The sequence below is a fragment of the Paramisgurnus dabryanus genome, chromosome 9, assembly GCF_030506205.2.
Source record: "Paramisgurnus dabryanus chromosome 9, PD_genome_1.1, whole genome shotgun sequence".
NCBI lineage: Eukaryota > Metazoa > Chordata > Actinopteri > Cypriniformes > Cobitidae > Paramisgurnus > Paramisgurnus dabryanus.
The window spans coordinates 15,250,918-15,266,199 of NC_133345.1; the positions used below are offsets into that span (position 1 = coordinate 15,250,918).

The 15,282-nt window shown below is 36.3% G+C and overlaps 1 protein-coding gene across 1 annotated transcript in view; it reads right to left on the reverse strand.

Moving 5' to 3' along the window:
* The window catches only part of mafa (MAF bZIP transcription factor a), a 146,167-nt gene extending 132,125 nt beyond the window's left edge, over nt 1–14,042 (reverse strand). Inside the window, exons 1-2 of the mRNA XM_065270004.2 lie at nt 12,451–14,042; nt 6,879–6,952 (exon numbers count right to left, since the gene is read on the reverse strand). Of these exons, the coding sequence (XP_065126076.2) occupies nt 6,925–6,952; nt 12,451–13,415 (993 nt within the window). The 5' untranslated portion in view covers nt 13,416–14,042 and the 3' untranslated portion in view covers nt 6,879–6,924. The remainder of the gene's footprint in view (nt 1–6,878; nt 6,953–12,450) is intronic.
* Nucleotides 14,043–15,282: the final 1,240 nt, after the last annotated feature.

Consider the following 15,282-nt stretch of genomic DNA (forward strand, 5'->3'; position numbering starts at 1 on the left):
CATTGAGGCTCAACAATTTGAATGAAATACTAAGTATTGTGCAACTATTACTGGTGTAGTGTTTTGTAATACTTGTGCTTTTGTATAGTGGTCAAGCATTGTGTTGCAGCACATAGGGTCATGGGTTTAAACCCAGGAATCACACGGGATGATTAAAAATGTATACATTGTAATGCACAGCAAGTCATTTAGAAAAATGCGCCTGCCAAATGCACAGCGAAAAGTCTTATAGTCACTTTTAAGGGTTCCTTTGTATATTAATACTGCTGTTTATAAATGATCTTATGAATCATATGAGATGTAACAGCTTTATTACGCATAGTAACTAATCCAGTAAATGTTTCTTTAAAACACCAGATATTAATCCTAGGCATTATGCCGCATTAGATAGACTTTGATTTGAGGGCCCATTACCTGTTGGTAGTTATGAAAAATAGATATGTTTGTGCTGGAAACATTAAATGTGGGCTGTAAGTAAGGTGCACTTAAGCCTAAGACAGTAGATGAAAGCCATTTATGAGGCCTGACAGCTCTCCGTACTACCATCAGACGTATGCTGTTTCTACAGCTCGGGGTTGTTTGTTTGCAGCATACATATGGATGTGTATTTCTCTCTCTCTCTCTCCCCACCTGTCTTCCTCATTACGTAGACCATATGGTGCAAAATACAATAATAACTCACTCCTGTAAGCTCTCCTTAGTTATCATTTCACAAATTGTGTTTTACATATTAGATTAACATATTAATGATGCAAACAAGATGTGTCAGAATGAATGAATTAATTTCCAATGTAATGCAGGTTTCCTCAGCTTTTAACCATAAACGTTTTTTAAATTACACTTTTTACAGAAAGTCAAACCATTTCAAAGCATTTTCAAACCATTTGTACCCAAGCTGTTTATATATGTTACATCGAGATCAATCACGCAATCAATATTTTCATTCTTTAAGTGATGTTTGCAGTGAAGAGGCTATGTATCGTATAGCATGTGAATAAAAGAAAGCAATGCATACTGTTCATGGTATTTAACAACACTAGTCAACAATTGAAGTGGATCAAAACCTTTCAATAAAGTTCTCTTAAAAAAAATATCTTTCTTTTAAAATACCTCTTCTTGAAATACTTTGATGAACTTTAATAGTGTATTTCAATAAATGGCCTAGCCATGTTATTTTACTGTAGTGCATTCCCAAAAACTGTACATTATAAAACAGAACATACTTTATGAATACATTACAAAATCTTTTACAAAATAACCAGTATGACAAATGATAATTTAATTAAACTGATTTTAAAATGTAAAGAATTTATATACTGGTATTACTGTATATATGTTCTGCACTATATAGTTTTTTTATACTGGACACAACCAAGTCACAATATTTTCTTTCGTAAGCACATTATAAACTTTTTGAAAGGCGAATACATCACATTTGTGAATACATTCTTTACTTCTGTACTCCACTAGATTAAATGTAATGGCACAACATGTAGTTGCATAACTGAATAAAAGTTGTTAATGTGAATTCGTTGTGTTTTTGTTGCAGGGGACCAAAAACTGAAGTGAAGCCTCAAAGTCCATGAGCAAATTATAATTAGTGACTGATTTGTAAAATGTTGGTAACACATAATCAATTGCCAATAATAATTGTCTAATATAACTAATAATTTAAAAAAATCATAGAAATGTTTAAATGATGACATCATAATGAGATGAATGTTTTTATTTGCAAACAATAATAACAAACAATAGGAAATGTCATGAAAATTCATACTATTATAAATAAAAAAACATTCAGAGCATTTTTTTTCCTCAAATAATCTATCCAGATTCCAAATTCCGATCATGAAATGAAACTCTAAAAGGTGGTTGACCGCAGTTCTGTAACGCACTCCACAAAGTGGCTGTCTAACCCACTGCTGAAAGTTCATGGCTATATCCCTCTTATTGTGCTACCTTACCCTGCAGGAAGATCGCTTCTAGGTTCCTCAATACTGAACTCACATTTCAGCTTGTCATCACTTTAACAAACAAAAAAAAAAGGAGCCCAATAATCACCCAAATTACAAAATGTGGTTTTGAAAGTACCGGTCAGAACGACACCAAACACTACGCTAGCTGCTATCATTAAATAAGCACTTTTAAGAACAGCTAGTTAAAATAGACACACTGAATAATAACAAGCAAAAGATGGAGGTGAGGGGGGGGAATAAGAGCCCACCACTGACAATGCTGTGGGAAATATAAATGGAACTCTCTTTAAATACATCTATCTAAATTTAGCTGATCAGCACACAGCAAACAAATGCCCATTTGGAGGGGCAGGTGTTCAAAGTATAAAGGGGAACATTGTATATATTTAAACACTTAGATAAGGCAACACAAATATTTTTTGTCCTATTTGATATATAATTTTACATTCATAATTCTAATCCTGCCAAGTTTTTGAATGATAATTATAGTAAAACAGTATTGTTCATTTGTAGAATAAGATAATACTGTAAAAAAATTGTTCAAAGTATGATTAGGTTTTGTTAACGGTTAAGAAGTATTAGTAGTTAATTTCAACACAATTTGTATTTATTTTGTTTTAAGAAGTATTTAGTATTTGCAATAGATAAACAGCCATAGCCACTATGAACACAAGCTTCATCTGCGCTCCACTTGTGCATCCATTAAAGCAGTGGTTTTCAAACTGGGGGCCGCGAGATGGTGCCAGGGGGGCCCCAGTTTTATGACATTTTATGAAATACATTAATTTATCATGAATTCTGTGTAATTAAACCTAAAAAATAAGGCTACTAACCAAAAGCACTACTTTTTTGTATAATTTTAGAGTTTTAAAACAGTTTTTGTCACAAATTTTCTTTGGGGGGCCGCGAAGGAATGCATCGTTTACAAGGGGGGCCGCACGCTGAAAAAGTTTGGGAACCAGTGCATTAAAGGACAATAATATATGAACCAATGAACAGTTGTCATTATTAATTTGACTATTTTGTTTAACTTTCTGCAACAACTAGGTGACTGCACAACCACATTATGCCCAGGGTGAATCACTAGTAAGTTGTGTCCCACAGTTTGAAAACCCCTGCACTAGGTGTCTGAGTAAGAGCTACATAAAACCATATATACATCTGAACCACACATACACACACATGAAAAATCCGCTGAGGTCCCTAACCAGATTACAATGGTCACATTTTATGAACAGTAAAAATATTGCCATCAATAACTAATTTATAATCAATAATAATGATAAATTAATACCAATTATCGTTGACTGAATTTACACATTTTAATTATATTGGGAGGGAGCATTGTTTTGAGGTTTGTAATATGTGAAATGTAAACCAAATAAGTTAAATGATAAAATTATCTCTGTAACTTAAAATTATGCTTTCCATTACATAGTGCTAAAGATAACATGATATGCTGTCTCCTAAAACAGTCATTTTACACTTACTCTCTTGAAGCCAGTTACCTTCGGAAAAATAAAGTTGTGCAACAGAACACACACACACACACACACACGCATGCGTGCACTCACACAGACTATAATTGCTGGAAATTTTAAAAGCAAAAAAATGATTTCAGCAGGCACAAAATTAAAACTAATATTCTGCAAGAACGCTAGCACACATACAGTTCCAACGTTGCTAAATTTGAGCATTAATGCTGACCATTGCCTTTACTGAGAAGAAATTATCAAAGAACTTGAACATGCTGAATATGTCCTATTCATGTTTTATCGAATGCCCGAATACTGTGTCTGCTGCCTGCATGTCTAAATATACACCGCCAGCCTCCATCTACATCAGTTTCCTTTGCCTAAAGCAGATGGCTGGAAGATTGGGTGGACACAGCAAGTCTCGGTCGACCTGCCCTGCTGAATCAAATACAGTGAACTTGAATTCATCACTTTAGTTCATTAATATCAATTCATTCAGAATTGTCTGAGCACTCAGATATGACAGCAATGATCGATCATAAAAACACAATGATTGCATCACCTCTTCACACGTCTTTCCACATCAAACTATTTCATTTGTCATGGTGGCATATAGTCCAACACACCTTGTCTTTGAACTCTAAATGGTTAAAGGACAACAGTCGAGTGACTCTCAATCCGGGGCAGAAACACTTTCGAGAGGATTCACATACAGGACGTGTTCTTGGATTCAATAACATCTAAATTGAGCGCAACAGAATGGAACAAAACACAGGGATTTTGAGACACATTTTTAAACATTGCAACAGTGAGATGCAATATATCAGCCAAAGACATTCATCTGACAGATGTGATCTAATATACTCTACCTGCACAGATTCACTATTCATCTCTATATAGCTGATGTCATGATATTAAGGGTTCCTAAAAATAAAATAAATAATCATTGGCAAAACATCTACTTTATGTAAGTCAGAAGTAAATGGCATATAATGGAGAAACTTAATGGTGTGCATAATGGTGCAGTGTTATAATTGCAAATTTCTCATTATACGGAAGTACTTTCTTCATTGTCAAATGAGCATTTGAGCAATCACTATATTCCTAAAACAAGTATCCTTAATCAATAATAACATATTTGAGATTGAGGTCCAAGATGACTTTATATGTTTAGCACCAAAGTGTCTGAGCCGCAGGAGTTATGAAAGCCGTTACGCTGGAGTGTTTTTTGTTTTTTTGAGGTAGAGTTGTCAGAGAAATGCAGAAGTATGGTGGGTGTGATGGGTGGCCATCGTTACCAAACAACACTTCATCAGCATGTCTGACCGGTCCAGAGCGTGAAAACTCTCAACTGCCAGCCATGCGTTACCTCACCCTGCCTCAGGCCGACACAAGCAAGGGTGTGTTTCTGTGGTCACGCGCTCAGAGAAAACTTCAGCTTTTTTCAACATCAGCAGTTTCTGTGTCCTTTCTGTCCCCCCACTGGTATCTGAACTATCAGCACGTGCGAAGGAGATATCCAGGCAACCCATGGGACACATTTTCGTCAACAAACACGCACACATCAGTGTGTGTCTGTTTAACTCAGCACATTTTAAATTAAAAATAACTTCATTCTACTTTTAATTCTTAGCCGGTACACAGAAATTAAAAAACATCTCATGGGAGAAAGAAGCCAAAATCTCACATTTAAGACGTTGGTACCAAAACATATCCAGTGCTTTCATAACATTTATCTACTAAGAATGACATGAATATCCACAAGCTTGTGTGTGGAAAGAATAAATCTGTGTCTGATGGAGTGGCTAAAGTAATGTCATTTTATAATTCCATTTCTACTGAGAAAAGTCATTGTAGTTATAAAATATATGCACTTCAAATAAATATGCATTTCAGTCAAACTTGTTTTTAATTTTTAATGTAACGTTGCCTTGAAGGTGCCTACATACACCAGTGCTCTTTGTTAAGTCACTGACTGACTTGCGCTTTTGGATATAGTCGTAGTGTCACGAGCAGGTAACGCCTCATTGGCCAGGAGCGTCACAGAGGATAACAGTGCAAGTCCTCAGCCGCTTCTAAAGGGCAGCTGGTGGAAACAACGGCACTTAAAGCACTTCATTGAGAGCTGATTTGTCCTTGTCATCTCCGACAGCTCCTTCTCATTTTTCCCTAGCCGAGTTAAGTGAGCCTGGAGCCTGGCCAGCCCCGATCCGGTGCTCTACTTAAAGACAATAGGTATGGGAACACAGGGCATTATGGGAAGGGCAACATGACATTAACATCTCATCCTTGTTATGCACATTAGCATAAGAGAGGGATCAAGCTAAAGGGACGATTGATTAGACACGAAAGGAAATTTTAAAGGTGAACCGTCATTGGATAAACGATAAGATACAATCGCAACATGCCTATTTTTTGTTGATTGTATAAAGGTTTAGTGCCATTATGGAATGTGAATTTACTTTTTGAAATATTTCTGCTTATTATTGGCCTGGAAAGTGTAAATGCTATGACAATGATAAAAGACATTTATACTTTTAAAAAATTTTTAAAAGATGTTCGTGTAACAAACGAGCGTAGTTAGTTGTAGGTCGTTTTAATTGTTTGCAGCATTTTAGTGCACCAGTAACAAACAGTTTGCAGGCACAGGTGCTTGGGATTGGGCTTTATTTCATTTTTATTGAAATCGTTTATATCATTTTTATTGACCGAGTGAAAGAGAAAACAGGATATGCTGCATAGACAACCTCATGTGCATACACACACACACATGCACACAATCTGTACTGTAAAAAAATATCTTACTATTTCTTTTGTCTCACTTTAAAAGAAACAGTGAATTAAAGAAATAACACATGGCTGTTTTGTATTGAGGAAAAAAACAATGGTGACTAAATGCCCTTAGCAAAGAAAACATAAAAACACTGAAAACACCTTAATCCCTTACAGTGCCGAGCTCATGTAAACCTGACCCAAGAGGTTGTTAATGAAAGGTCATGTAGACCCACACAAGTTTACCTAAGTCTAAACCTTTATCTAGTACCATATTTATCAACAAAAGGTATAGAGTGCAATTATACATTTTAATACTGATGTTCTTTTACATGCAAATCAATTTTAATACATGTTGGTTAGGAGGAGTTAATTACAGTAAATGTCATAGCAAGTGTGGGCAGGTAATTATGTACTCATTATGATTAATTTGACGAGGTTTCCTGTCTGTGTTAATTCATGCGTGAAGTTACAAGGCCGTAACCACACATTGCACATTGGGGGACTGAAACATTCAGGGCTATATGTATAAAAACTTTAAAAAGTGTGTGTGTGGGGGGGGGGGGGCATTTCTGATCATTACGTGTCCCCCTCAATTTTATTGTGGATACTGTCCTGTGTTGTTTGTTGTACATAAGAGAGGAGATTGTTTTACCTCACTCCTTAAAGTCAGGATCAGGGAGCTCACAGTCACCTTACAGTCACAGATGGAGAAACTTTCTGGATGACCTGAACAAGTGAGAGAAAGAGCTAATATGAATTATTGCTATTTATTCACATTTTACTATGAGTTACTATGTCTATAGTGCATTAGGTAATTCATAAAATCACACTCTGTTCATGTCAATGCAGTACACATCTGCTCCCCACTACATTACTCAGTCTCACATTATATTCTTTCTATGTATATTTTTGGATTTTGTCATGTCAGAAAAAGACATCAAAACACAATTTAGAAATTTACCACAGAAATACAATGTCTTGGAAATATTTTTAGAAAATATTTTAGATATATTAAATGTTGGAGCTATCAGCCTATAGTGTGCAGGGTTTAGTTCTGTAGCGGTTTGGGCAAGCCGAGTTCCAGCTTGTGGTTGTTAGCAGACTCCTGATTCTCTCTTTAACAAAGTTTCCTATTGATCCTTCTCTCGTAGGTTATTAAAGCCATACAAATACCATGAAAAATAAGAAACCAAACAATAAAAAACATATAATAATGAATAATTAAGTTCACCCACAAAATAAACAAAACATGCAAGATTGGTACATTTTCACGGATAAAAGCAGTCCATATAGCCTCTTTCAAAACAACAGGAAAATATAATGAATAAATCTCTGCAGGAGCAGAAGAAATTGGCAGTGTTAAAATAACTGGCACATAAGTCAGTTTTAGTGACAGTAAAGCAAAGAAAGCAATGATTGTTTGTTTGATGGAATAATGTTTTAGGGGCCTAAAGTCAGTCACGATAATTCAACCCAAACGTGCGTTTATCAAGAGGGATGCAAGTACCATCTGTACAGGCCACAGCTGCTGTCTGATTCAGCAAAATAAACAGAACTAAATTCAGTTTTATTTTCACCACGCTGAGACCGGTACAATTCACAAGTTTGAATTCACTCGGAAATAGAAATAATTAATTGTTAAAGATAATTATCAAAATCACAAATTATCAATTAAGTATAAATTGAAAATGTTTAATTCTGTCTATTGGAGAAGTACAATTATAATTATTATTTTTATTAATGTGGGACTTTCTCCATATTTTTTTCATGAAGCAATAAGTAGTGGCAAACCAAGATTAAAACACTTATTGTAAAACATTACTTTCATACTTTTTATATTAATAACCAAGACAGTTGACTTGATTGGGGAACCTTTGCAAACTTATTCTCCTGAGACTTTAAAAATGAATTGTTGTGGTGGTAACAAACACATTGGAATAAAAATTTTAAAATGTTTAATTTTATGACATAAAATGTCCACTTTCAGGAACAATAAGATTGTCTTGTTGGCATGTAACAGAATGACATGCATAACACTAAAGATATCAGAAAAAACTTAACGTCCAGTACAGTGGACAAAATTAATTGTCTGAATCTTAAAGGATATAAAATTAAGAGAGGATATTATTGAGATCATGATAAAAGTCAACATGATAGACACTGATTTAACTTAACATAATGCATATCATATTACATACACTAGATTTGGTTAGAGTGAAAGTTTATTATTTATGTTTCTGCATCTAAAAAATCTAAACAAATGTTTTATTTCTACTTTGTGTATTTAAATTATTCTTAAATTGTACTAGATCACAAAATCTTGTTTTTGATGATGGTCTTTTAATTTTTAACAATCTGGTGAAATACTAAATAAAATGATAACTTAAGATAGATTATCTAATCATGTTAATTCTTTCTCTTTGCCTTACATGAAGAATGATCTCAATCATTTTTGCATTCGTACATCACTGGAAAACCCCCAAACTCTGACACACAGTTTCAAAATCTTCGGTCACATTTACAGGATCCATCTCAATGTCTGTCTTGTCTTGTATTGTCTATCTACAGTATCTGTCCACAATACTATACTAATAAGTCTGCATTATGCTGCATAACTATAGGAGGTGCGTCCGTGTGTGTGTGTTTGACTTAAGGGACGGGTACAGGAAATGAACACAGTCTCCCCTGAGGCCACAGATCTCTCTAATGACTGTGAGAGTGTTTCTACGGCTTGCTCGCTGACCTCCACACATCCTCTGTGCATCACACACACTTTTACAACATACATAATATGTACATACATATAAGTACATTCTTTTATACATATGCATAGTGCAAGTCGTCATCGCAAATGCCTGATTCGCACAAAACTATGTACTGTATTTTATATGTTACATGACTGCACATTTAGATTCACTGAACAGATTCTAAATTATGATATATAAATATTATCATTACAACAAAACAGGTTATATCTCTAACCTCCTAAGACCTGGCTTTGGTTTGTCTTTGTTTTTTTGATTTCTTCCAGCTATTTGGGGTTAGGAAGAACCAATAAATATAATAACCAATTATTTTTCTTTACTTATGGTGCAAAAAAACAAAACAAAAAATGTGAGGTCTTAGGAGGTTAAAATAAATGATCTCAAAATAATAATATAATAATAATTGCATTGCACTGGTATGTAAAATGTAATAATATTTTAAAACATAATTAGTAAATGTCTACATGATTACTAATTGAAATTTAATTTCTTAATGATTCATCAGTGGACACATTTTAAAAAGTCCACTTAAAGTAGTTAAATTGAGCAGCATCCTCTATGCATGAGCACAAGATTGAAATAAAAATGTATTAAAAATTGCACTTTATCAAAAGTATGCTAAAATTCTAGTGTGGGCACAGCTGCAGCAATACAGATCCTTAATTTATCGTTTTTACATGGCAGAAGCCGGCTCCTTTTGTAAAAGATTAATCATGAGGAAAATCATTTCAACTTTGCAGCTATATGCTTTCTGTTGTCACGTCCTGTTCTTAGTTAAAGGAGAGGTGGACAACGGAGCTGGTCACTTTTCATGGACAAACAGTGTAAAAACTGTGTATAAAAATTGCAGGTGAATACTGTGTATTCTGGTTTGCGACCCTGGACCCAAGTGGCAACCTAACAAAACTACCAAAATATGTCTTATTGCAAAAAAGATAACAAAAATCACTCAAATGCTAATCTGCATAAACCCGGTGATATATAAAATGATTAATGACAAACTGAATGGAAGTTTTCTACATTCAGTGAAAACAAAAGCAAAAGCTAATGAATGCGTGGCTTATGAATTTTATGAAAGTAGCTTAATTTTGCTCAGTGTCTCAGTGTATGATTATTATTTGCATTTTAATTATGTTGTGTTTTATCAGTTATTTTTAGTATCATTCTTTTTCTGCCATTGCAGTAGTATATACTTACTGTATGTACTCACGGGCACAGACATGCACAGGTTCTTTTATAACTTTTATACTGCACAACAACCATTTACATTTAAAGACTTATGATGTTGTGCAGTATCAAACTAGCAGCTGTTCTGGAGAGGGACGATTTCTTTACACCTCACACTTTTACAAGAACAGGCCCACATCTGTGCTTCAGCGCACACGGTCCGCACAACTGTAATCTCGTAATATTCCATAATTTTTGTAATGAGTCAGACATCGCTGAAACAAGTAAGGGGACAAGGTTACGAAGCTGTATCTACACTCGGGACATAAAGCGAAGTCCATCGCTATGACATACAACTGAACTTTGAACTTTTTCAAGAACGGTCTGCCATAAAATGCATTATTGTAGCTCTATCAAACACCATGTGCTGTTTTTGGTTATACTGTAGTCTTTCCAAGAAGATATTTAAGATATATTAGAGATATAATATGTTGTGGTATCTTATTGAAAAAAAAAAGTTCTCTGGCATCAGTGTTGCCTTTATTTGAGCCAAACAACTATATAATAACTTTAATGCTTTGCTTCTTGTTCCATCAAATCTATATTGACTGTTTCTTATGCAAGTCTATTTTTGAGACAGCAAAAAATGCGCAATGCATGCAGAGAGCATGAGAATTATCACAGAGTAAAAAAAAACAAAAAAAAAACAAACCACATCCAGAGAAGACTTTAAAAGGCCCAAGTTGCATTTTATTGCATGTCATATAATTGTATGAAATGAAATTAAGCACATATGAACATCACATATGGTTAGTAAATGAAATAATTTTGCACAGCAAAATATATATGAAAAAAAGTTTTAATTAACATAGTTTAAAAAAGATATTGATGAACGGTATATCCTTATACAAGCAGGGTATCAATCCCTGACTATAAAACAATGTCCAGACATTTTAATATTGATTACCGTATTATTGCTTTGTAAATAATGAATTTATCAAAAGAAAGGAAGAATCGAGTCCTGCTTGACAATATATATATATATCTAAATAATATTATATCCTTTAGTTTATAGCAAAGCCATGATGGGTTTCATTTAAATTAGCGTTCTAGATAGATTTCATTGTCTGATATATTATTTGCTACAAGCTACATTTAGTGCAACTCATTCCAAATAGGTCGGATCTTAAGATGTTTCTTTTTTTTAAATGCATAATTTTTCATGTTGAATTCTAGTTTAACACTTTGGTTTTAAAATACAGTAAATAGGCTAGAACAGGAACTACTTCTGGCAAACTTGCTTATTTCACTGCAAGCACATGCTGCAAAAAAGCTCTGAATAATAATAAAAAATCCAGCTGTATGCAAACTTCCCAAAGCCTTCTCAAATGTTTAAGACTGTGAATATCACCCTTCCTCATAAGTATCAACATGTGGCTACATTTCTACTTTCAACTGTCCTTAGATGATGCACAAAATATAGTTTAATTCCAGAGTTATCAAAATGCAAAAGTGTGACATTAAATACACAAACCGCTTTTAGCAACAACACTGTTTAAGTCCCAGGGAAGCACTCCTTTTAGAAACCAGGTCCACGATCTTTCTCTGAAACATTGCTTCCAGTTGCCTCTCAACAATGCATGAACTGAATGAACACTGTATGGGTCAAACTTTTCATGAGGAGGACGATGATATAATGCTCCTGTCACGTTTTTAGTCCGTATTCCAAAAAGTGGTTAAGAAATGAAAGCAATGTATAAAGGCCATGCTGAGTAGAAGTTCATTTCCAAGTAGAAGTTCGTGTTTAAGCGCATAAAAAGGGAGGGTGATAAAGGGTAAAGCCCATACATGTCCAGCATGCAGGCACTTGGAATAACATGTCTTTAATATAGCAATAATGTCTATAGATTCTCATGTAAAGTCATAACACAGCAAGCGGAAGACATGAGATGACAATGACGAAAATGACAAAAATTTGCTGACTTTGGCAAAACAACAAAAGGTAAAAATAAGAAGCGCAAAGTGTCCTTCATGGCAAAAAAAATATGAAAAAGCAAAACAGGGGTTGATGACGGTCTGGAGATCTGGAGTCTATATGCATACATATCAGAATACCAAACTGAATGCATATGTAGAAAAAAAAAACAATCAAGAACTGATTTCAGTTCACATAAAAAATAAAATAAAAAAGGTTTGTCAGCCTCCATCTAACGACCCCCATTACCGGAAGAAAAACTTTCCCCTCTTGTTTAAACTTTATTGATCTCTTTTTAGGCTTTTTAGAGAACTCACATGAAAAACTCTGGTGATGATGGGTTGTTGTCGCTGCTTGATGAGTTTTCTCGGAAGCCGTTGTTCACCAGCTTCTCGTACTTCTCTTTGTATGCGTCTCTCTCGCGCACCAGTCTGGAGATCTCCTGCTTGAGGTGGTCCACCTGCTGCATAAGATGGGTCTTCTCGCCCTCCAGCACGTGCCTCTGTTGGACCCGCTTATAGCGACACGACTGGGCATAGCCTCTGTTTTTGAGGGTTCTCCTCTTCTGTTTGAGCCGGATCACCTCCTCTTTGCTGACGCCGCGCAGATGCCGGTTAAGCTCGCGCACGGACATGGTGACAAGTTGGTCGTCGGAAAAGCGCTCGTCCAGGTGCGCGTGCTGGTGGTGCGCGGCGGAGGTGCCGTTGCCGGACTGAACCCCAGGGGATTGGTGCTGCTGGTGGCTGTGGTGATGGTGGTGTTGATGATGATGGTGAGGCGCGCCGTTCTGCGCGGCGGCGGCGGCGATGACTGCGGACACCACCGCGGCGGCGGAGCCCATCTCCTCCCCTGCCGCGGCACCTCCCGACCCGGTAAACTGCTGCGCCCTTGCATAGCCGTCGAAACTCTGGAGCTGGTGGCCGCTGTTGATCAGCGCCTCCACCGCGTCCTCGGGGCTGAAGCCCAGCGCCTCCGGGTTGAGCTGCTGTTGGTAACCGGTCATCCAGTAAAAATCCTCCAGGTGCGCCTTCTGGTCGCTCCCGGAGCCCGGGCTGGGCGCCGAGAAGCTCGGGGAAGGTGGAACCGAGCTGCAGGGCGTGCTCATCGGGGTGGAAGACAGGGAGCCCCCGGCGATCAGGCGACTACACTGGTTGATGCTGCGATTGGGCTCCAGTGGCTCCTTCTTCACCTCAAACTTCATCAGATCGAAGTCATTAACATATTCCATGGCCAGGGGACTTGTGGGCAGGTCGGAGCTGCTCAGTGCCAGCTCTGATGCCATCCTCTTGCTGCTTACCGTCCTCCAGTGCGGCTGAAGAGCAGCTGTCAGGGCGGGCTGGGTCGGGACTGCGTGAGCCAGCTTGATGTTTTCAAATCTTTAACTCTCGGCAGGAAAATAAAACAAGTCTTTTCGGTGCTCCCTTAACTCCAGATTACGCGCGCTCCTTGGCACAGTCTGTTGCGCACACGCATCGGATCGCGTACTCGTCTCTATGCGTGAGAATTTCGGCGGCTTTGGATTTCAAACATTTAACACTTTGGTGACTCGTGGACAGCAAAAAGCATCGTGGTCAGACGGGTGGGTGTAACGTTTGGTAAGTGCGCCGACACAGAACGAGCAGGAGAGAGTTTTTAAAGTCGACACATTACTGTAGAGTTTTAAAGCATGGCTGAGTTTTATAGCGACTGTGACGTCATGCGCGAACGAGCCAATAGGCGCGCCGAATCTTAGAGTTATTCGCATACGACTTTGGAAAACCAAACTTTTCTCGTCAGCTGACTGCCGTTGCAGAAATGCAAAAGAAAAGAGTTAAATTGACGGATTGTGAACGTTTAACTCTGTCAATCTGCATATTTTTTCGCTTTTTTCATGCAGTGTTGTGTAAAAGAGTGATTTTCTGGTGCGTAAATGTACACCGTTACCTACTGTGCTTCATAACGGGGTTTTGAACTGAAACAACAGACTCTGCCAATAATTACAACAATAAAAAAAACACACAGGCTATTATGTATTGCAGACATTGCAAATATTCAGCAAATAAGCTTTCTAAAAATATGTAATAATATAATATAGATTATGAGTGGAAGTCAAACTTTTTATATACATATATAGATAGGCGATCCCCAAATCTTGACCAAGTACTTATCACACTGCCAGTCTCAGTTTAGATAGTGGCTTAAAACAATTTCTTTTTAAAGAATAATAGTGAAAGTAAGTAAGGTTTATAAAGTATGGGTCATTTTGAAGATTCAACAGTGCCACCTTTTGGATATAAAGAGGATTGAGTACGTGAGACTACTCATATCCTGTCATTTGTTATATTGTAACTTTTGATTTAACATTTAATATTAGACACAAATTACCAGGACATGTAATATTACGCTTGAGTTAAGAGAGAAACACATGAGGAACAATAATCTGTCTTAAGAGTCCAACATGATTCACCTTGAACTACTTATTTTATGTATTTACAAAAAACAAAAAAAGCAAAATTCTCAAGAAATTATATATATTAAAAAAAAGGAATAAGTTATTGATTAAATTACTTAATTATCATTTTTTTCTTAAATAAAAATGATTATTGAATTTAAATGCATCAGCCTGACTACATTAAGTTATGTCAGCAAATCAAATTTTTTTTAAGGGACGGATGAGATAGAAAGTTCCTAACCGCAACTACACATTTTAACTTACAGTAAAACACGTGAAAGAATGCCAGACGATTTGTGGCAGCTGAACTATAGGCTGACTCAAAGCTAAAGGAAGACAGGCTTGACTTTAGTGACAAACCAAATGTTTCAATCACAGATCAAGTGACTGGCTATAAAACTTGTTTATCTGTTCCATGAGATCTAGTCATATATTAAACAACTCTTCTGTTCGTTGCTCTTTTACAAGAGGTCAGGGGTCGATTGTGGCAGTATTTTATTTTCTTCTTTCCAATCCTTAAGGATTCAGCATTGCATTAACCCAGAGGACGGCATATAAGCAAAATCTTTGTTTAATAAACTTTTCCTGTCACATTAATGAATGATTCTGATAGGATATTGTTGTTCTACGATTTTATAATTCTTACTGTCTTTGCATTTTTATATTTTTTAAATTTTGATTTAAAACTCTGTGCCACATTCTGAAGAATATAAAATAA